General features: G+C 36.7%; 1 protein-coding gene across 1 annotated transcript in view; it reads right to left on the bottom strand.

The window, feature by feature from the left end:
* ASB5 (ankyrin repeat and SOCS box containing 5) overlaps positions 1–22,318 on the bottom strand; it is a 71,808-nt gene that overhangs the window by 46,683 nt on the left and 2,807 nt on the right. Inside the window, exon 2 of the mRNA XM_006153388.3 lies at positions 17,451–17,735. Coding sequence (XP_006153450.1) covers positions 17,451–17,646 — 196 coding nt within the window. The 5' untranslated portion in view covers positions 17,647–17,735. The remainder of the gene's footprint in view (positions 1–17,450; positions 17,736–22,318) is intronic.

Genomic DNA, 22,318 nt, shown 5'->3' with positions numbered 1-22,318 from the left:
CTCTGGTACAAGAATGTTTAACCAAAAGTCAAAATAATGTGAAAGAACTAGTGTTTCAGAGCAAAAAGACTTAGATATCATCTATGTTAGTGATTTACAAATGGCTTGAAAGAGTTCTATGTGTTCAGTAGAGCTACCTTGGTTTGCGAGAAGAGTATGAGAGTCTGTCTGCAGACAGTCCAGCTTCCACTCTCTCTGCTTTAGATCGACTTCCATGTCAATATAAAAGAAAGGGTCAATGGCTTAAAAAAATAATAAAATAAAACACTTCTGGTTCTCTTAAACAACTTTTTAAAAATTATTTTATTTAGCTTTATTTATTTATTTATTCATTTTAATTTGACCAGAGAGGGACAGAGTGTGAGAGCGAAAGAGAGAAAGAGAGAGAAAAGGAAAATGAAAAAGCAAGCTGCCAGGTCTGGGACTCAAATCATGGTTGACCATGTGGGAGTCCAATGCCTTTAACCACCATGCCTCCTGCTGGTCCCTTAAACACCTTCATTTTACAGGTAAACTGAAGTTGAGAGATTGAGATAGTAACGTCAAAGTCACCCATGGGGTTATCAGCAATGCAAGACTGGAACCAAGACTGTGCTCTTCCCTGTGCTCCTTCCAATATATTATGCCTAAAACTACATGCAAATCAATCTAGTCCAGTGAGTAGAAAAAAAGGAGAAGCAGATCCAATCATCAATAGCACCTACATGTTATGGGTTTTAATGAGGAATAAATGAGTTCAGAACGGTACATGTTTAGAACAGCCCATGGCCTATAAGTAAAAACTGAGTGTTAACTATTTTCATAAATTGACACTTTTCTACTTTCATTCTCTTTACCCACTTTGTTCACACACTGTTCTCTCTCTGCCAACTGCCAACTTGAAATTTAAAAAGGATCACAAACTCATACAAGGAATGAAACCAGCAGCCAGTGTTTTCTAGCCTGAGAACAACAGCTGCTGGGGGGAGAAAATCTGATCTGTACCACGGATAAGGACTTAATGTAAGAACCATTTTACACATAATCCTTCTCCTCCCCATAGTTCAAGCCACAAATAGTTTTATCACCACTAACCACATGTTCATGGGAGGCTTAGGTCCGGACAATAGAATGTTTTATGCTTATATTTTTCATGGAAAGCAAATGTCTTTGCAGAAGTACATTTTAAGAGCAAAAACATAGAAAATCTGGAGTCCTGGAGGCCAACTGATGATGCAATGCTAGCACAGCTGGACCCATATGGGAAGGTCCAAGGTTCAAGTCCTGGGACCAATCTCTACACACGTCGGTGGGCTAGGCAGGCTGAGACTTAGGGTGGATCACAGCATGGGACCCCTGTTGGGGGTTCCTGTTTCTCTCTCTCATGGAAGATATAAATAAATAAGCTTAAACAACAGGAGTTGAGGCCAGCAGATGGTGCAGTGTTATGTCACTGGACTCCCACAAGGCCAACCATGGTTCAAGTCCTACACCTGATGACTTGAAAATCATGCCAGGAGTGTGTGTGTGTGTGTGTGTGTGTGTGTGTGTGTGTGTGTGTGTGCGTGTGTGCCCAAGATTTCAGGAGGACAATGGAGGAGAAGGGATTGCAGTGTTGCCATCCTCCCCGGGAGGGTGATTTCTCACTTTCCCTCTCACTGTCTCTGTCTCCTTCTCTCTTTCTTTTCTCTCTCTCTCTCTCTCTCTCTCTCTCTCCAGTGAGCACACGCACCCTATGGCAAAAACCCCTTAAAAACAAACAAACAAAAACCAGTCAGGAATTCCAGGTGTGCTGGGCTTCAGTTCAATTTCACACGCCAAGATAGCATCCTACCCACTTGACACACAGGCTTCGGGTACTCTGCAGGCACGCTGCCTCCTCCAACCAACTCCAACAGAAGACCAGACATATTGTGGGGGTGGCTGCTTCCTCCTCTCCTTTTGTTATATTGACTACAGGAAAACAGCGGTCCTAGCACTGAAGACATCATTCCTACCACTGTAATCATCTAGCAGCTTCTGTATGAATATGCGATTTGTGTACATAGGCAAAAGCAAGGCTTCTAGTTATTTGTTTGAATCATTTCTCCAATTTTGCTAACTAAAACAGATAGTAAAAGATTTGGGGCAAGGGTATAAAATGCAGAGTGGCTTAAAGCATAAGGAACGAAGTCTAGAGGTCTTTATGGTTTTCAGCATGTATTCTCAGTGTTATGTCAGCCATAGCCATTCCTGTACCCCTTCCTAACACTTGACAACTTCCTAATCTGCTTTAGAGAAAAAAAGAGCGATTGGCTGTCAGTCATATGTAGTTCCTGTAGCTGCTCTTTGTGAGGTTTTCTGTTTGGTACATACATTTTTTAAGTATCATATTGGGCATTTAATTTTAAATGAACCAAGAAACAATTTTTAATAAAACCTGATTTGAAGATTGGCTCAGAAAACTTAAAATATTAAGACTAAAAATGCATTTACTTATAGTGAGAAATCAAAAGGTAAACAAACAGAATTATTCACCAAAAGGTAAACAAATTTCAAATGAATAACACATGAAGGAGATATTTAAATGCACTGACAGCCATGAACTAATCCTAGTTAAAGAACATAGAAAGGGTTTGTTCTACTTCCAAGGACTGGGGTGAGGGAAAATAAAGTGGGCTGATTCAGGTTTCATGAAGTTAAAAGGAATCAAGTCAGATTAAGAAGTGGAAAGCATTATCTTATAGATTTGATTTCTGGACAATATTGATTTCCTGTCTTCATTTGTTCTCTGAGAATGAACTCCCAGAGTCACTATCCATTAACACTTGTTCAGTGTATGCAGGTCTACAATTAAAATATGCATGACCCTGTATGGAAAGGGGTAATAAAATCCAGTTCTTTATGTTCAATCCCCTCACATTCTCCCATCCCCTATTTCTTCTCCCCTCTTTCCTTCCTTGAGTATTTATTAAGTACGTGTTATGGACGAGGCATTTTTCTAAGCTCTGAGGGTGAAATGGGCCCATTTCCATAAAGCTCTCCAGCCAGTACCAATACCAGTGTGATGGCATAGTTTACATTGAATTTGTTTAGGCTCTTCAGAGGATGTAGAGAAAGCAGTGCAGAAAGTAGTAAGTAATTCTGTGACTTACTGGGATTGTTACAAAAACACTGAATGATAGACTGTTCACTGATACAGTGATTAGCTCTGGAAAAAGTAGTTACCTGTTTCATCATATAAAACAAAGGAACAAAATCCCACAAATAGTGAGGATGAGTGATGTCAGAAACAATGTGGAGGAAGACCAGTACACAGAGTTTTACTTTTCTTCTAAGATCAAAAACCTTGGGACCAGCAGTTAGCGTAATGGCTATGTCGCTGGACTCCCATGTAGTCGACCGCGGTTCGAGTCCCAGACCCATTGGCTTAAACTCATGCCGGGCGTGTGTGCGTGTGTGCCCAAGATCCCAAGAGGAGAATGGAGGAGAAGGGATTGTGGCGTGGCCATCCCCTCTGGGGGGGTGATTTCTCACTTTCTATCTCTCTATCTCTCTCTGTCTGTCTGGCGAGTGCACGCACCCAATAAGAAAAAACCTCTCCAAAAAAATAAAAAAAAAAAACTTTGAATAAGCACCTCTGTATAAAAGAAGCATAATACCTTTACTGATGTAGAAGACAGCAATGAGGATGAAAAAGGAAAGTGTGGGTGGACTTTGCAAATTATAAGAAAAATATTTCCATTATCATTTGAAAGTGTGAGATAGGAATGTCAAGTCAATGTCTAGGAGTAGAAAATGCCTGAGTCTGGCTAACCACACCTATTAAGTCTAACTATAGGGAATCTGAGAAACAAAGGATTTACTTTGTGTTGAAGAGGTTTGCTTTTTTTTATTTTCATTTTCTCCTGTTTATTATATATATATATTTTTTTTTGAGAAGGATTTTTGCTATAGGATGTGTACTCACTAGATAGAGAGACAGAGAGACAGAAAGCGAGAAATCACCCTCTGGGAGGATGGCCACACTGCAATCCCTTCTCCATTCTTCTCTCAGGATTTTGGGCATGTATGCATACATATCTGGTGTACGTTTCTTTCTTTTTTGGGAGGAGGGTAGAGGTTTTTGCTATAGGGCGTGTGCACTCAGCAGAAAGAAAAAGACAGAGAGACAGAAAGCAAGAAATCACCCCCAAAGGGGGATGGTCACACTGCAATCCCTTCTCCTCCATTCTCCTCCTGGGATCTTGGGCATGCACACACATGTGCCCAGTGTTAGTTTAAGCCACTGGGTCCAGGACTCAAACCGCAATCCATGACACGGGAGTCATGCAATGTAACCATTACATCAATTGCTGGTCCCCCCAGCATAAGTTTCAAGCTGCTGGATCAGGAACTCAAACCATGGTTGGCCAAGTGGGAATCCAGTGCCTTAACCGCTACACTACCTGCTGGTCCCCTCCAGTCTATAGTATTAACTGCATAGCGCTAACTGGAAAAGGAAACATAGATGTACCTCAGTTTAAGAAAATATAATATCTGAGCAATTTACATTTATAAAATGAATAGATTGCTTTTTCCAAATGGGACTCATTTAAATAACAAGTTTATATAGCATGACAATAGTTCAGTAATTCAATGAAAACAGCATATTTTATAAAACATAACTGCACATATATTCTATTATATGTACTTTGGTACTTTACCAAATGTTTTATTTTTGAATTTTGTTTTTTAGTTTGCTATAGGGCACCTGTTGCTCACCAGAGGGAGATGGGGGGTGGGGAGGGAAGGAGAAATCACCCCCTAGGGGGAATGACCATGCTGCAGTCCATTCTTCCCCATTCTCCTCTCGGGATTTTGGGCACACACACGCACATGCCTGGTATGTTTCTTAAGCTGTGATGTCCTGGACTCCAGCCGCATGACTGACCTTGTGGGATCTAGCTGCCTTTCCCAGCACTCCATGACTGGCTCAGTTTTTTACTAAGTTTTAAATATAATTTTAAAAGCACAAAAGATTTACAATTTTGAAAAAAATAGTAATTCTGTTAGACTATTACTATTCTGATACAGAACAGGATTTTTATCATCTCAGAACAAAGAGCCAGCATGGTATTACCATTATTCCTTAAGAGTTTATTAAAGACTAGGCTAGACTGAGCTGCGTCCTAAAAATCTAACAGATTGCCATATATGCTGTGTCACTCAGAAATGGGACTCAAGCTTGTGGAGTCACCAAAAAGCATTCCACTCTGAGAAAGTTCTTTTTTTCATTGTATTCTTGCCAAGCTTTTAGTAGTAAAATCTCATTTTTTAAAGAATCAGGTATTTAATTGTATTTATAATAATTATTATTTTTATATTTGTTATTAGGCATGTACACTCACCAGAGGGACACAGAGAGAGAGAGTGAGAGAGCAAACACCAGGTCTGGGACTGGAACCACAGTGAGTCATGTGGGAGTCCAGTGCCTTAACCACCACACCCCATGGCGGCCCTGTAAAACCTCATTTCTGACTTGTTGAGATTCACACCTTCCCATCCATATTGTCAGAGCAAGCTGGCCTCTCAGATCTACAAACAACAGCACTGATTTTACTATTGTTTCGATCATCATTTTGTTCCTGATTGTAATATTTATAGTTTAATGGTTTCATATTGAAGAGGGAGGACAGAAGTCATTATTTGTGACTTACTATTTTCTGATTAGAGACTTTGCCAGTCTCAGACAAACCTTTTCAGATGCCTGAAGGAGCAAGTGATCCTGGGAGCCATTGACTGGGATTGCTGCAAACCTATTACAGGGCCCAGGTCATTTAAAATACAGATGGCAGTTTGTGGTTTTTCAATGATTCTATGAAATCATTCTGCATCTTTATTTCTAGATATTACATGCGTATTAAAATTCTTTTTCATAAGAAAAAAGAAACTTTTGTAAGCTATGTCTAGTAAAAAACTACTTCTTTGTACTCCCTGGAGAAACCAGCTGGCAGAAAGGGGAGAGAAAATAAAGGAAAAAAGCCAAATCCCTGAACTAGCCAACTCAGCTCTTTGCTGTTAATGTTGTCATATTTTTTGTCTTCCCTTTTCAGCTGCCAGGGATTAAGAGAAGAAAAAATATAAAAGGACAAGAGGCTTTTAAGATGGCTAGTTTGGCAGAGGATGTTAATATCCGGTGCTTTGAATGTTGTAGGTTAAGTGACTTCAAGGCTTTCTATGGCACTGACTATAAAGGACTAATCAGACATTTCTCACTGCTTGCCATTGTAACATGCTGCTACAAATCTGTCACAGAGTCCTTACAGAACTACCCCAGTTTTCCTACAGGATCACCGTGATCAGATATTTGACCAGGCTTGCCCTGGAAGACATTTCTGTCCAAAGAATTTATGTCAAGAAAAGTTTCTTTGATAGAAGAAGATGGTAAAAGTAATTTCTGCAAGGAACTTTAAAATTCCCCACTGCTGAACTGGCCTTCCCACTATAACATTCGGTCTGTGTCCTGTTTTCCACTCTGAGCCGTGCTTAGTTCCAGGCCTATGAAATAGCTCAGAATGTCTTTTTGTGAAGCTTATCAGACAGAGTTTCTGAGTAACATGGGTATTTTCAGTCTTAAAGACAGAGAATGAACTGCTCATCTGTGCTTGAATTTTAGCACTTTGCCTTTTATATACTTTTTTTTTTTGAAAGATTTTTGCTGTAGGGTGTGTGCACTAGCCAGAAAGACAGAGAGAGACAGAGAGACAGAAAGGGAGAAATCCCCCCCCAGGGGGGCAGCCATGCCACAATTCCTTCTCCTCCATTCTCCTCTTGGGCACACACACATGCACCCAACATAAGTTTAAGCCACCGGGTCTGGGACTCGAACCATGGTCGACCACATGGGAGTCCAGCAACACAGTCATTACGCCAACTGCCGGTCCTGACTTTTATATACTTTTTAACTAGTTAAAATTTTTTAGTATTGGGTCCAGTGGTGGTGCGGTGGTTAAGGGCACTGCACTCCCACATGGCCAAGCACAGTTTGACTCTCAGAACTGGCGGCTTGCTTTCTCACTTGCCCTCTCTCTCTCTCTCTCTATCTCTGTCAAATTGAATAAAAATAAATAAATAAATAAAGTTGATTAAAATAATTCTTAAAAAAACTTTTTGTACTACGTTTTCTTCTGTATGGAAAGGGTCCATAAACAAAGCACTTGACTGACACAGATAGACTTTACGAACTTGAGGCTTGATTTTAGCAGGCCCTTCCCTCTTTGTTTACTCAACTTGAAAGACCATGGACTACAAGCTACTGGGTATGAATAAAAGCTCACAGCCAATAGGGTCAGAGCTGAAATTCTGCTTTTTCCAGATACTAACAAAAAGTTGACAACTTATTAAACCATTCAGAGCTTTAATTGATTGTTATTAAATTGTCGTATAAGACCAACAGTTAAGTTCTGAAACCGTCTACTTATAGAGCTAATGTGAGGCTGGGGTAGAACATGTGCTCTGGAAATACAGCCTGATATTATCATATGCTTATAGTAACTGGCAAACAATTGATTTATTGTAATTTTATTAACTTTTCTTATTGATGCTTTTCTGCATTACTAAATTATGAACAGTTCTATACATTTTTTCAAATTTTAAAAAGTATAATATAAAGACCTAATATTTATGTAATATAAATTATACACCAGACACTGTGGTAAACAATTTCTGTAATAAAGTATATCTTATATATTCACATTAATCCTTGGAAGTATCAATACCTCCATTTTACTAATGAAGAAACTGAAGCCTACAGATATTAAACAACTTTCCTAAGATCACACAGCTAGAAAGTGCTAGAATTACGGTGGAACGATTTAAGTATGGGTAAATCACTATGCTATATGCAATGTGATTTTAACCTCCATTTTTTCCTATTTCAGATCTTTTATTCATTCTACAAATATTTGCTGACTTCTCTCAATATCAAAGGCATTGTTTTTACAGAATACCATTAGCGGTTATTTCAAGGCCCAAGTGATTTTTTTTTTGGTACAGTAAATGGTTATTTCCGTCTTCAGAATAATAGTGATTTTGATATATCTCCCTTCCTTGTAGTCTTGCTACAATTCGATCTCTAGTCAAGTATTTGGCAAGCATCACATGTTTGCCTCCTGAGCCTTAGCCTAATTACAAACTACTTTTTTTCCCTTCCTATTGAAATATTTAGTCTTCCAAAAGTAATAAAATAACAAAGATATCATGATGGTATAGAGCCAGGTTTGTAGTTATTTGTGTTTATTTTTAAAAATTAAGCTTTACATTATTATAAAAATCTCAGTCATTGACTCCAATTAACTTTCATAAGCACAAATTCTTTTTTGAAGAAAATATAATCATTTACAGTTGGCCCTAAATATTGAGTAACTTAAACAGATCTGTCTTTCACACCAGTTAGAATGTCATGAAAGTATTGTTTTAGGACTGAACATTCGCTTACAGGAGAGAGATTTTTTGCTGTCCAAATCAGTCTTGTTCGGTCGGCTTCCTTGAGTAATGGTAAAGTCATAAAACTTAGGTAGATTTTTCTATATTTCACTAGATGAGCAGTTTCTTTATAACGACAAGACATAAGGGAGAGAAAAAGAGAGTGGAGCTCTAATCTCCACATAGCTCCTTTTCTTTGGCTCTTAGTGAGTCACTATAAAGACATATTCCTTCTCTCCCAGATTCAGTAGATCTGGGAGGCTATGTATTTGAACTCTAAAGGAACTAGTACTTTTTTCTTTTCCAAATCCACCATTCTAAATTGCACTGCAAGAGAGAAATGAGGCACAAAGCTTCCATATTCAAGAATCCATTTGGTGCATAATTTAATTCTAAGTATTACTTACTTTCACTTGATAGTGATAAAAAAGGATCCTTTCTCTAGCAAATGAAATGGAGTTTGGAAGACATAAGTGCTCATCAATCTCCTCTGTGGTTAATCAAACATGTCTTCGGGTTTTATTGTGTTTGTGAGTCACTCACGAAGCATCGCTGCTTCTGTAGTCATCATTTAACTACTCTTACAGTGTGTTGAGTCTCTTCAGAAGAATGGCCTCCCTTACACTTTGGCAGCCTCACCTGAATTCAATCTACCAACAAAGGATTTTGTAGCATTATGATGATGAATAGCAGATTTTCAGGGGATGAGCCTTAACTTGAATTTTATCATTGTTGATTTTCATTTAAATGAAGCCGCACACTTGATAGTTGAGTTGAGCCAGTGCTTCTATTTAAGAACATGAATGGAATTTCAGTGTTCAATTTCAGTTTGTTTGTACTCTGCCCATAGTTTAAGACTGTAAGCCTTCTGGAAAGTGGTTTCTATTTTATTCAGTAGGTAATGGTGACATGGAAACTTTAGCTGCCCTGATGAAGAGAGGATGGCTTTGTTCCAATTGAGTTATGTACCTTCCTACCAGGCCCAAAATGTTGACTATTCTAATCCCCAGGAAAAACACTGAAAGGATATTCAGGTATGACTCATATATGGGATGGTCAGGTTCTGTAAAGATGCATATAACTTACATAATATTTTAAATACATTGGGACAAGTTAGTTTTAAACATTGTTATCTTTGAAAACATTTTTTCTTTTTTTTTGAGAGAGAGAATTTTGCTATAGGATGCATGCACTTCCTGGAGGGACAGGGAGAGACAGAAGGAAAGTGAGAAATTGCTTCCCAGTGAGGATGGCCACATCACAATCCTCTCTCCTCCATTCTTCTCTCAGGATTTGGGCATGCATGTAGATGTGCCAGCGTGTTTTAAGCCACCAAGTCCAGGACTTGAACAGTGGTTGACAACGTGGAAGTCCAGCAATGTAACCATTATGCCATCTGCTAGTCCCAAGAAAAAATTTTCTTAAAGCCCAATTTATGAATATTCATGAAATAGTCACTTTGTTTTAAGAGGGAATTGGGACTGGTTGGAATCTTCTCCCATACCACCCTGCCCTCTCGATCTCAAGGCTCTTTTAAAAACACTTAAATGTAGGCCAGCAGATGGTGTAGCAGTCATATCGCTGGATTCCCACATGGTTGACTGTGTTTTGAGTCTTGGAAATGGTGGCATAAAACTCACTCCAGGCATGTGTATGGGTGTGCATAAGATGCTAGGAAAAGAATGGAGGAGAAGGGATTGCAGTGGGCCCATCCCTCCTGGCAAGTGATTTGTCACTTGCCCTCTCATTGTCTCTGTCTCTCTCTGTCAAGTGTACATGCCCTAAGGCAAAAACCTCTTAAAAAAAAAAAAAAGGACACAAACTCTTAATCTACTTAGATTAAAATCCCACCCCATGGTAATCAGTGAGGAATTATAAGATTGAAGGAATAAACTATTCATTCTCCTTTAAAGGGGGCCTTCAAAAATTTAATGGGTATTACAGAAAACTATGTACAGATTTCAGTTTTTTTGCACCAAAATAAACTTGTTCTTTAATTTCATTTCTCTATGAATCTTTTTGAAGTCCTCACACATGTGTTTACTTTAACCTAAATTTCCCAGAGTGGTGTTGTTTAATCATAGACCACTTGGAGATTTTTTTAAAAAATACTAACAATTTAACCTTATAGGAGACTCATTATGTCTCTCCCTCCCTGACCTGATGTTCTTTGGGCAACTCCATTCTAAAGAGCCAATAGCTTGCTTTGTAGCATTGCTGAGGGAAGGCTGGAAAGAATGAATGACTTGTTCCCTGTGCAGCTGGTTAAGAAGAAATGCCAAATGTCCTACAGAGCTGGTAAGCAAACTCTTTAACTCTTTATGAGTGGCTTTGGAGGAAATACTCCACCTGCTTTTAATAACGTGACTTGCCTATCTCTGGGGATAATCTCTCTTCTGTACTCTCCAGTTTAGAAAATGAGCTTCATGTGCTAAAATTGTTGCAGGGATCCACAGAACTGTCATGAAGCCACTCTGAGGCTGTGCACTGCTGAGTGGATGTCCAGAAAGTACTCTATCTTCCCAGAGAAGCAGTTCATGAAATACACATAATTACACATGAAATCATTACACCAAGGATTTTGTAAAATACTTAATGGTAGTAATTATTTCCATCATTAGCTAACAACTCTTTTTAATATGCTGAATTCAGCAAAGGCTTTAGAAAGCTTTCAGTAGAACTATTTACTTTGGGGTATGTGATTTGAGAAGCTGTGTCTTCACACAATTAATCTATCTCTATTTCCAGAATTTTGATATTTCGACCTTTGCTTCAAATGAATCAGACTTGCTTAGTCCTACATTCCTCCTTTTTTCTCTATGTCCAGTGTAGTTTAGTCTCCATTTCTACATAGCCAAATATGTCATGCCTTTGAATTTCTGCCTTCTCTATAAACTCTTCTACTCTCAGCTAACTTATTCTCTCTTGATTTCTAAGACAGCATTAGTTGCAAAACTTAGACTGTGTTTAATTTAGCACCTTACAATGTTCTACATGTTTGCTGTTTGGTTGTTTTACATGTGTGAAGTTTGGCTTCCCTCATCCAAGTCTTCTCCTTTTACTCAAAAGCAAGTCATATGCTATATATATATGGTAAACATGAGGCAGATCTTCACCAAGTTCGTGGAAAATGCATACTTTGAAAATATAATTCATGAATTAAGAAAAAAATGTTTGCACCAAAATAAGCTAATACTTTAATTCCATTTCCCATGAACTTTTGACATATCCCCATATATAACATAAAATATATGCAAGATGATCATGTGTAGTGTATACATATATTATTATATGTACATATAGCATCTAATGTTCTATCAAGAACATAGTGAGTATCTGAGTATTTATTAGACTGAGTTAAATTTAAAACTCTATCAGTTATGACAATGAGGAAAAACATAGCTTATTTTAATAATTTATCATCTAGTTTTCATTCTAGTTTTCACTGTCCTTATAAAAATGTTAAGAGTTGACTATATATCATTGTCACCTAGTCAAAAAATTCATTTAAAATTTTTTTCACCAAAATATTTTTAATTTTCTAAAAAACTTAGTACACAAGCAATGAGTATTCTTGTTCCTTTCCTAAAAACAAATTCTCTTTTTCTTCTTGTTTTTGTCATAGGACATATGAACTCACCCAGAGAGAGACAGAGAGATAGAAAAAGTGAGAGGGAAAGTAAGAAATCACCCTCTAGGGGAGATGACCTCGCTGCAATCCCTTCTCCATTCTCTTCTTGGTATTTTGGGGATGCATGCACAAGGATCGAGCATGTTTTTCAAGCTGATGGGTCTGAGACTTGAGCTGCACGCAGATGACCATGTGAACACCACCTGTCTTAACCACCACACCACTGGCTGCCTCAGAATAAATTCTTTTAACATTAAAACTCTGAACTTAAGGTAAAGTGTTAGGTAAAAGATGTGAGTTAGAAATAATAGGTTGAAAAGTAAAGGTGGTAGAGAGAAAAACTAGGGAATCACAAAGCTTTTGAGTAGTATAAATAGGGATATATGTACAAAGCTGTAATAGAACATGTATATTATTAGCTATTATTTAACAGATATACCCCAGGCAGAAATATTCATAGGTCTGTATTCTTGCTTCTGTACTCGCATAGCATCTTCTTTAGCTTTGTAAAATAGTATTTACCATTTTTGTTTTGCTTTGTTTTACCAAAGGACATGTGCCCTCGCTGTAGAGAAAGAGAATAAGAAAATACCCTAACCCCACCACCACCATGGAGAAATGGTCACACCACAATCCCTTATCCTCCATTTTTTTCTTTCTTTTAGAATTTTGAGCACACATGCACATGCACTCTGCATGTTTTCCAAGCCACCAGGTCAGAGATTTTAACTATTGTAGTCGGTTATGTGGGATCCAGTCACCATAACCACCATGTTGCTGATCGGCCCATACCATGTCTTTTAATTACTTGGTTGTCTGTCTTTCTCCTAATAGACTATACTTTCCTTTAGAAATGGGACTGTGATAATTGTTTATATATTTTATCATTAATGCCTAGCACAATGTCTTTGACCTAGGAGATACACAAATAAATGTTGTACATGTATTTTATAAGTAATACATAAGCAAGTGATTGAATGATTAAAGAAAGAATAAGAACAAAAAGGTATGAGAAGAATATTTACAGGAAAATGGATCCCTCCTATGCTATCACCAGCCATGTGAAGACTTAAACTATAAAAATTCATCCAGTCAAAGAAAGGCATTAATATATTAAAATTTGACAAAGTCATTTCTAAATTTGGAACTTTGTTCCCAGATTCCATTGTTAATTCACAAGATTGTAATAGTCTCTTCTAAAAAAAAAAAGTGTCCTCATTTTCCCGATGAATAGTAGAGGTTTGACAAAATTAAAATCTCTTTAAAAAAAAATAGGTAGTGCTTTTGAGTACAGTGTCATTATTTTTTCATAGAAGAACAAGTCTACTGATTTTAGTTGTTCTTATCTAGAGTTATCCCACCTAAGTATAGACAGTATACCCTCAGGGGCATATCTGTCCCTCTCTGGTCAAATTAAAATAAATAAATAAGTAAATAAAATAAATAAAGTTCAATAAAATCTTAAAAAAAAAAAGAAAAAGAAAAAGAAAATGTGCCCCCAAACTCTCATACGTTCAGATTTTTTCTTTACCTTTACATAATGAACACCACTAAAAAAGTCATTGTATAGATTTTGCCTCTGGAAATTTCTCATCACTGAGATTCTAAAAAATGTTCCTAACATTACAAATCTTATGCACAATCAATATAGCATCACCAAAAATACCCACATAAAACAAGTTGCTCTCAGAAACAGGTAAAATGAATGTCACTGCTGTTCATGATAGCAACTCAAGATATGCCTCCTCCATAAGAAGATTTCTGAAAGTTCAAATCTGAAATTGATCCTTTAAGTTTTTAGACATATTTGGAATTTAGTATATATGAAGAGTAATTATTACCTGTAGATATAAGTGGACTTCAACAAAGTTCATGGAAATGAGATTAAAGTACAAGTTTATTTTAGCATAATTTTTTTTTGAAATTCATGCATAAGTTTTTTCATAATATACCTTTTCTATAAATTTTTTTAAAAGCTTGTACCATCTCCTCAACTAAATGACTTAAGGGTGGGAAGAATACATTTGACTTTTTTGCGTCCTGTATCTTCAATGTGTTGGTATTAAGGGTGCTCATAAAACTGGTGCATAGAAATGGCTCTGTTCACTTGTAGGTAAAACTGCCCAACTTCAGAGCCTAAGCTGGAACTTGTAAAGTATTGCTCTTAACAGAAGAGGGAGCTGCCTCTGGAAGTTCCCTTAGGTATTAGTAGTTCATGGCTTCTGCTGGGCCTTTGGGGAGATTTCTCCAAATTGTTAAACTCACCCACATCCCCATTTGCTCTCTGCAGTGTCTAATACTACAGTAGAAAACACCTTTCAGCTCCTATTAGTCTCTCTATTGGTCTCAAAGTAAAGTACTAGCATTACAAATAGACTAGACCTCTAATATACAGACATTTGACAGCAAGAGCCACATCGGAGGCAGTTATATAGAAAAGCCTAACAAGAAATGGGTTCCTTCAATATGATGTGGGGGTTGCTGAAAGTCTTCAGAGATGAAAAGATTTCTTTGTGAAGTTTATTGAAACAGCTAAGAGATCAAGAAGGAAATAATCTTAAACTACTTTAGCTACCATTTAGCGTTTTTGGCATTCTCACATGGAATAATTTCTTGATGTCAAGCCTGATAAGAATGTGCTTTAAAAAAACAAAAACAAAAACAAAACAAACAAAAAACACTCTATTTGTCTGATACAATGATCTGAATTGCAACAGCTGCCATGAAAAGTTTCTTGTATTTCACACCGAAGTACTCCAACTCATGGGGAGGACATCAGAATATTGTCAACAGGTTCTTCTATGATTTTGAAAGACATGAAAATACACACATCATCTCTTATTTCATGGAATTTGGCAACCCCACGTCACAAAGGTTGGGGAGCAATCTGGCTAAGTCTTAAAAGTAGGAATGAGAAACCTAATTCAAAGTGGAATGAAGGTGATAATCTTTCCTAGGAAGGAGAAAATTGCTGGATTAAACAAAGATAAATAAACCTGATTAGTTCATTAGGAAGATATAAAAAAATTTAAAGATAGTTTACTAGTAAATAAAAGAAAAAGTTATGTTAAAGTGGAGAAGTAATACTTTCTTGGAAAGAAGAATGTACTCTTACAAGTAGATTAAGAAAGTTTTTGTAAGATACCTGGTTTGTTCTCTTAATGTTAAAGTTTGACTCTAATTACGCTTACACTGAATAAAAATCATAATAATTTATTCTACTGTTTAATATATAGATTAATGCATGGCATTGGAGGAAGAATGTTTTAGATCTAACATCAAAGACAACACTAAATAAACTGTGTTGCCATTTTACATTTCCAGGAAATGTGTTTTATATTAGTGAGTATCGATTTCCTTCTTTCACTCCTTCTTGGGAAAGCCTAGAGTTCATAAATATGTATATATATATATATTTATATATACACACACACGTATATGTGTATATATATATACCTATATGTGTGTGTATATATATATATATATTTTAGGTTCACTAAATTTATTTGAGTTCTAATATATCTTAAGATAGGATCATGGGACTAGCAGGTCGTGTGGTGGTTAAGGCGCTGGACACTTCCACATGGCTGACCAGGGATCGAGTCCTGAATCTGGAAGCTTGCTTTCTCGCTTCCTCTCTCTCTCACTCTCAACGTCTGTCTCTCTCTGGTCAAATTAAAAAATAAATGAATGAATAAATAAAATAAAATAATTATTAAAAAAAAGAGATAGAATCAGAGTAGACTGGAACCTGGAAGCCATTTCAAATATTCCCAGGACTTCCCAGCATAAGCACATTAAGATCAGCATAAAAAGGGAATAGTTGTTTCTTTTTATTGGTAAATATATAGCCCAAAGAGCTTTCATAGCCTAAAATCCTTGTCAACCTACACAAGACATTTCTTCCTCTTGGCCAGTATTTCCCATTTTAAGAGAATTCTCGTAATACCTTGACAAGATTTGACTATGAAGTAATGAGCTATAGACTGCCCATGAGTACATTTTTACCACTGCAGGATCAGATAATCTGTTTAGTCTTATAGCTGGAAATAATGGCTCTTGTTTTAAAATCTAGTTTTCTATCTTTGCTGTTTTGTGAACAAAATATTCCATCTACCTACCATCAGTTGGATCATGCAATGTGAATGTCACATTTAAATACATTTATATCTGTCCTGAAGCAGAGATGGTAAATAAGGAATTAAAAACTATCTATTTCCTTTAGATGTCATCTTGCCTGTGAAGTTTCATATTGGCATTTAAATTTTCCTCATTTTGAGTGAGTATATAAATGCTTTATTTTACAAAAGAGCTACTTCCCCCAGGCAGGATGTCCTCATTATCTATCTCACATAGCAAAAAAGCCTTTCCACCTTCATTCAACTTTCCACACACCAACAAAATAACCTAGACTTTAAGATGAATTCTGCTACAAATTGCAAAGTGTACAAAAACAAAGGTTAAGAGTAGTTTTCTACCCCAAGTAGTCTCTCTCTTTTATAAAAACCTACATTCTCTAATTACGTGATGGGAAATTTTGATTCTAAAAATATAAACTTGGGTTACAGGTACTTTGGACCCTCAAATGTTTATGCATGCCTGCTGATTCTCAAATAAGTTAATCAAAAGACTATAAGAAATTAAAATAGTCTTGAAACTCCCCATATAAATTGTTTTTATTTTATGGAATACTAGTGAAATGAAATGTAAGTGGTTTTACAATCTTTAAAATTTTATGATTAAAATTATTGTTTCTCATTTTATCTTGTACTTCAGATTCTTCTGAAAACCATGGATACACTTGAATGTACACATATAAAATTCGTTATTCAATTCCTATCCTCTCACAATCAATTTTTGTAAATTAACCAAAACAATACCAATTCCATCAATAAGACACATATTATAAATCTTCATTTTTTGTGCTTTATTTTAGAACCAAATTTTAATGCTATTAAAATTTTTAAGCCCTTTTTAATAGCAATTATTTAATATATAACTGAGGTTTGATTTAAAATGATGTAATGCAGGTATATGTTAAAGAACAATTATTGTTAGGTTGGTTATCTCTAAAACTGCCGCTTGGCAAATGAAATGTTTAAAGTTTTAAAATCCTTATTACTATGAAAATATACTCAATAGTCTGTTTCTATTCATCTCTTTTACAGTGATACCTTTATTTTAACTCAAACGTTTACACAAAAATATAATTTTTTCTTTCGTGAAGCAGTGAAGTAAGATATAAATGTTTTTCTTCAATAAATGTTTATAATATATTCACTTTGAAGTAGTCCATACAGAAAACACATGGTGTTTTCTTGGATTACAGATCAAATGTAGTAAAATCAACTTGAAATGAGAGCGAACGAGAAAGAGAACATTGTCATAAACATACCTTGTCCCTGGGTTACTCCATAAAATTCAGCTGCTATCCTCGCCGCTTCCTTGCGGTTGCCTTTCACAATGTAGAAATGACTAAGGATGGCAAGGCTGATTTTTACAAAAAGCTTAAAACAGAAAAGTGAAAGTATTGTAAAGTAGACATTGGATAACTGTTGAGCAAATGGTCGGGTTTCTTCTAACACCGACATCGCTGCAGAAGACTCTGTAGCGGTCTCTAGTTAGATCCAAGTCTCAAATGTGCCTGGCTCTTGTCCGGGTTGCTCCTGAACAGCTGGTCCTGAGGAAAGAAAATATCAGCTGGTAATGATGCCCACAGCTCAAAATATTTATACTGTCCATAAAAGTTCTTTGCAAACTCCTATTGGTCTGAGAATATTCCATGGAAGCAATTGCATCACATGCCGTAAGACTCCTGACTTTCCATTCTTAATATAAAATGACACCCTGTCTCTCTGCTCCAGATTTCAAAATCCAGATATTGAAATATATAGATATTGAGATATATTTGTGTGTGCGTGTGTGTGTGTATGTATCTCCTTTTCTGTATATAATTATGAAGAACAATTGAAGCCTTTGTGGATAGGGCCCCTGTTGTTTACATAAATGATATTCATAATAAATTTAGGTCTATCAGTTCAAGGCTTTAAGATGGTACTAATTGTAAACCATGACCTAAATCAGCAGTCTATGACTATTCATCAAATTAGCCAATTAGATTGTTTGGAAAAAACTTATTTTTCTTACAAGTGGTTAGACTGGGGCTGGCAGATTATGTGGTGGTTGGGGCACTGGACTCCCACACGGCCAACCACAGTTTGAGTCCTGGACCAGGCAGCTGGTTTTCTCACTTTCCTTCTCTCTGGTCAAATAAAATAATAATAATAAATACAAATAAAATATTTTTAAAAAGTAGTTAGACTGAAACATCATAGATTAATAACTTCGCACTGTTCACCCAGTGAACACTTTTTATACAGCTCTTTTGTGTCTAACAGTTTACTAGATGTTACAGAAACAAAGTTGAACAGAAACAGTCCCTGCTACAAGGATCTCTCAAGAGACTGAGTACAACACAGGTATGAACAGGTATCAAAGATGCAGAAAGAAGAGCCTATTCCTCATAGGGAAAAGTTAGAAAGGCTTCCTAGAGGAGGTGGCATGTCCAGAGGAATGACGAAGTAAAAACAAATGTTTAATTGATAACTGTCCAAAACCAAACAAACCATGTGCTTATTTTAGGCCTATAATTTTTGTTAACCCCAATCTGATTTATTCGTGGAATAAATACATACAAGGGCTTCCTTAGGCATGCTATATTTTAAAAGAGAGAGCACATCATTTTTTAAAATGTAGAGGGACAATATTTTGGCACTAAGCCAAAAACAATATGCTGAGGGACCAGTAAATGGTGTAATGGTTACGTTGCTGGACTCCCATGTAGTTGACCATGGTTCAAGTCCCAGACTCTGCAACTTAAAACTCACACTGGGCACATGTGTGTTTGCCCAAAATCCCAAGGGGAAAATGAAAGAGAGGGGATTGTGGTATGGTTATCCCCCCCGGGAGGAGGGGGGGTGATTTCTTGCTTTTTGTCTCTCTGTCTTTCCAGTGAGCACATGTTCCCTATAGCAAAAATCTCTCTCAAATAATAATAATAATAATGATAATAACAATATGCCAAAATATGAAATATAAAAAAATAGAAGTGACATGGGACCAGATGGCTGTGCAGCAATAAAACATGATACAGCAGTAAAATGTGATGCTCTATGATGCAATCCCACATGGGAAGGTTCCCAGTTCAAGTCCAGAGACCTCCGTGATTACACCAGGCATATGCTTGCTATGATCTGGGGCTGGCTGAAAGCTGAGGATACATTGTGGAATTAAGATCCTCTTGGAGGTGTTTGTTTTCTCTCTCTCTCTGTTTCTTTTGCTCATGAAGTAAATAAATGAATAAACAACAAAAAATTAGAAGTGGCTCTTCTCAGAATGAAGACAGAAATCAATAATTCCACTACTGGTAATTGTTATGTGCCTATTTCCCTTGGTATATACTTTTAATGCCGTTTACTTATCTGATTGAACTGACTTACATGAAGCATTCCTTAGATAAGGGAGAAATCATTGTAAAACAAATGTGTCAAATAAGGTGAGCTGCTTCTTTCCCCCAGTAAATGTGTGGCTCCCAGAAAAGTACCAATTAGATCACAATATTGGAAAGCAATTATCAGTGATGTTGATGAAAATGGCCTTTGGTATTGTTTCCAGAGGCCGAAGATTGGCTGAGCAGCTATTCATCGGACTAGTAAGCCATTTCATATGTGCTTTGGGAATCTGTGAAAAATAACATTCAAGTATTGAAAGTAAATGAACTAAGTGTTCCTCTGTTTTAGGGGGGGAGACTTGATGAGTAAATCCTTGATGATCACCTTCCAGTGAGTCTTCCCTCTGGCATGGTGATGCCTGACTACACATCAGAGAGTTCTAGCCCTGGACAGCTGGACCATCACAATGCTCTGAGTCACTAAACTGACTTCCACTTTGGGGCTTTAGAATCAGAAATAAAACCTGCCTTAGTCACATCTAAGTGCCTGTCTAAGGTTTCACTCCTTTCTTTTACCAGTAAATGCTATTATAAATAATGATCTCTGTATCAGCTAATCAGGAGCCTGGATTTTTTTGGATTAAGAAACATTCTTATTTTACTAAGGCTGCTATCATTGATGCATTAAGTTTAAACCATTATAGTTTTATAACTAGAAAAATACTACTCAACAATAAGATTGTATGTTGTGATGTCAGATTTTATTTTCGTGTATTCCTTGATTCTCACTTTGGTTTTCTAATTAGTATACACTCCCTCAGCAAATTCTGTCATCGCTAAGTCTGTTAATTACTCAGGAAAAATTAAGGCCAGGTAAAATAACTCATAGTAAGTGAACTCATCAAATATAAATCAGAAGCTGTATTTTTCATATTATAGACCCTTCCAAATAACACCATGAATAATTCTGTTAATATTTAAAAGACGTAAAAAAGTATTATGCATCTTTGCTGGTATTAGCATTTCCTTTAAAAATAAAATATTAATTAGTAATTTAATTGATCTATTTAGAGAAATGTTTTTATAATTTACTATGTTGAGAGAATGTGACAGATAGGATTTGGCTGATTAGCCCACTATATCCCAACTGAACTCACATGGGACCAGCAGATGACATAATGGCTATGTCACTGGACTCATACGTAGTTGAATGGAGTTTGAGTCCCAGACCTGGCAGCTTAAAACTCATTCTGGGCGCATGTGTGTGCGTGCCCAAAATCCTGAGAGGAGAATGGAAGTGAAGGGATTGTGGTGTGGCCATCCCCCAGGAGGGTGATTTCTTGCTTTCTGTCTCTCTGACAAGTGCACTTGCCCTATGGCAAAAATCTCTCTTAAAAAAAAAGAAAACAAGCAAGAAATTGAACTCACATTGTCTTACTAGAATAGATGAAGAGAAGAAATCTTCTACTGAGGGGCTACTGAATGCCATATATATAGACATATTCATTTACTTAATTCCTTCTCAGGGGATAAATATTATTGTTATTTACATTTTAAAGATGAGAAGAGCTGGGCTCAGAAAAATTTACTGACCTGTAAAAGTTAATTATAAGCAATAGTTCCACTTGAACATAATTCTGACTATAATACATGCCCAAGTTTTTTTCTAGAATTTTCTATTTTTAAGCACTTAAAATCTGATTGAACAAATATGACTCTTGTATATAGAAATTGAGAGAGTTACACCTGTTCTCTCTTTCTCATACACATATAGACACACAGAAGCGTTCAATATAAGATTGTATTTAATCAAAAATCTTAATAGGGTGGCTTATATAAATGCTATGATAATTAATAAGATAGAATTTATGTGTGCTCAATGAAAGAAAACAAAGGAGAGCCCAGCAGATAGCATGATGGTTAAGGCACTGGGCTCCCACATGGCTGACCATGGTTTGCATCCCAGAACTGGTGGCTTATCACACCAGGTGTATGTGCATGTATACCCAGAATCCCAAGAGGAGAATGGAGGAGAAGGGATTATGGTGTGCCATCCTCCAGGGGTCCAGGGGGGTGATTTCTCACTTTCCTTCTCATTATCTCTCTCTGTCTCTCTCAGACAAGGGCATACTGCCCTCTGGCAAAAACAAACAAACAAAAAGAATGAGAGAAAAGGGAAAAATTTCATGATGAAGCTAATACTTTAGGATCAATCAAGGTTCAGTGTCATGAGTAGTTCTCAGTAAAACAACAGAGAGGAAGCAGAAAAGGCCAGTTAGCACATTAAAAACAGAGTGTTCAAATAGAGTCAAGTGGTTAAGAAGTAAAAAAGAAGACAAAGAAAAAAGTCTAACCAAGATTTCACTGATGACCCTCAATTTAGTATTTTAATAAGATAACAGATTGGGAATTAGGGCATCAGGATTATTGGGATAATCCTTAAAGCAACTTCCAAAGAAAAGAGTTTTCTTGGTTTTCTTCTCTTGTCACCTTTCTAGACACTGTATTTCTAATCACCGTCAAGGTATCAGAGAAGATACTGTGTGGCCGTCCCCTGAGACCCTCAACATTTCTCCTTTAATATACCAGGGTAATAAATGAGTTGACTTTTTTTGTTGTTTCTGAGTCTTAGTTTCATGTCATTCAGAAGTTGACTATGAAAATGACTTTAAGATGTAACTAGATTAGCTTTTTTTTTTTTTTTGAGAGGTTTTTGCTACAGGGTGCGTCCACTCACCAGAGAGACAGAGAAAGACAGAGAGACAGAAAGTGAGAAATCACCCCCGGGGGGGGGATGGCCATGCCACAATCCC

Source organism: Tupaia chinensis, unplaced genomic scaffold (assembly GCF_000334495.1).
Source record: "Tupaia chinensis unplaced genomic scaffold, TupChi_1.0 Scaffold000373_2, whole genome shotgun sequence".
NCBI classification, from domain to species: Eukaryota; Metazoa; Chordata; class Mammalia; order Scandentia; family Tupaiidae; genus Tupaia; species Tupaia belangeri.
Note: the sequence above shows the minus strand (reverse complement) of the source record. Positions and strands in the feature narration are given on the sequence as shown.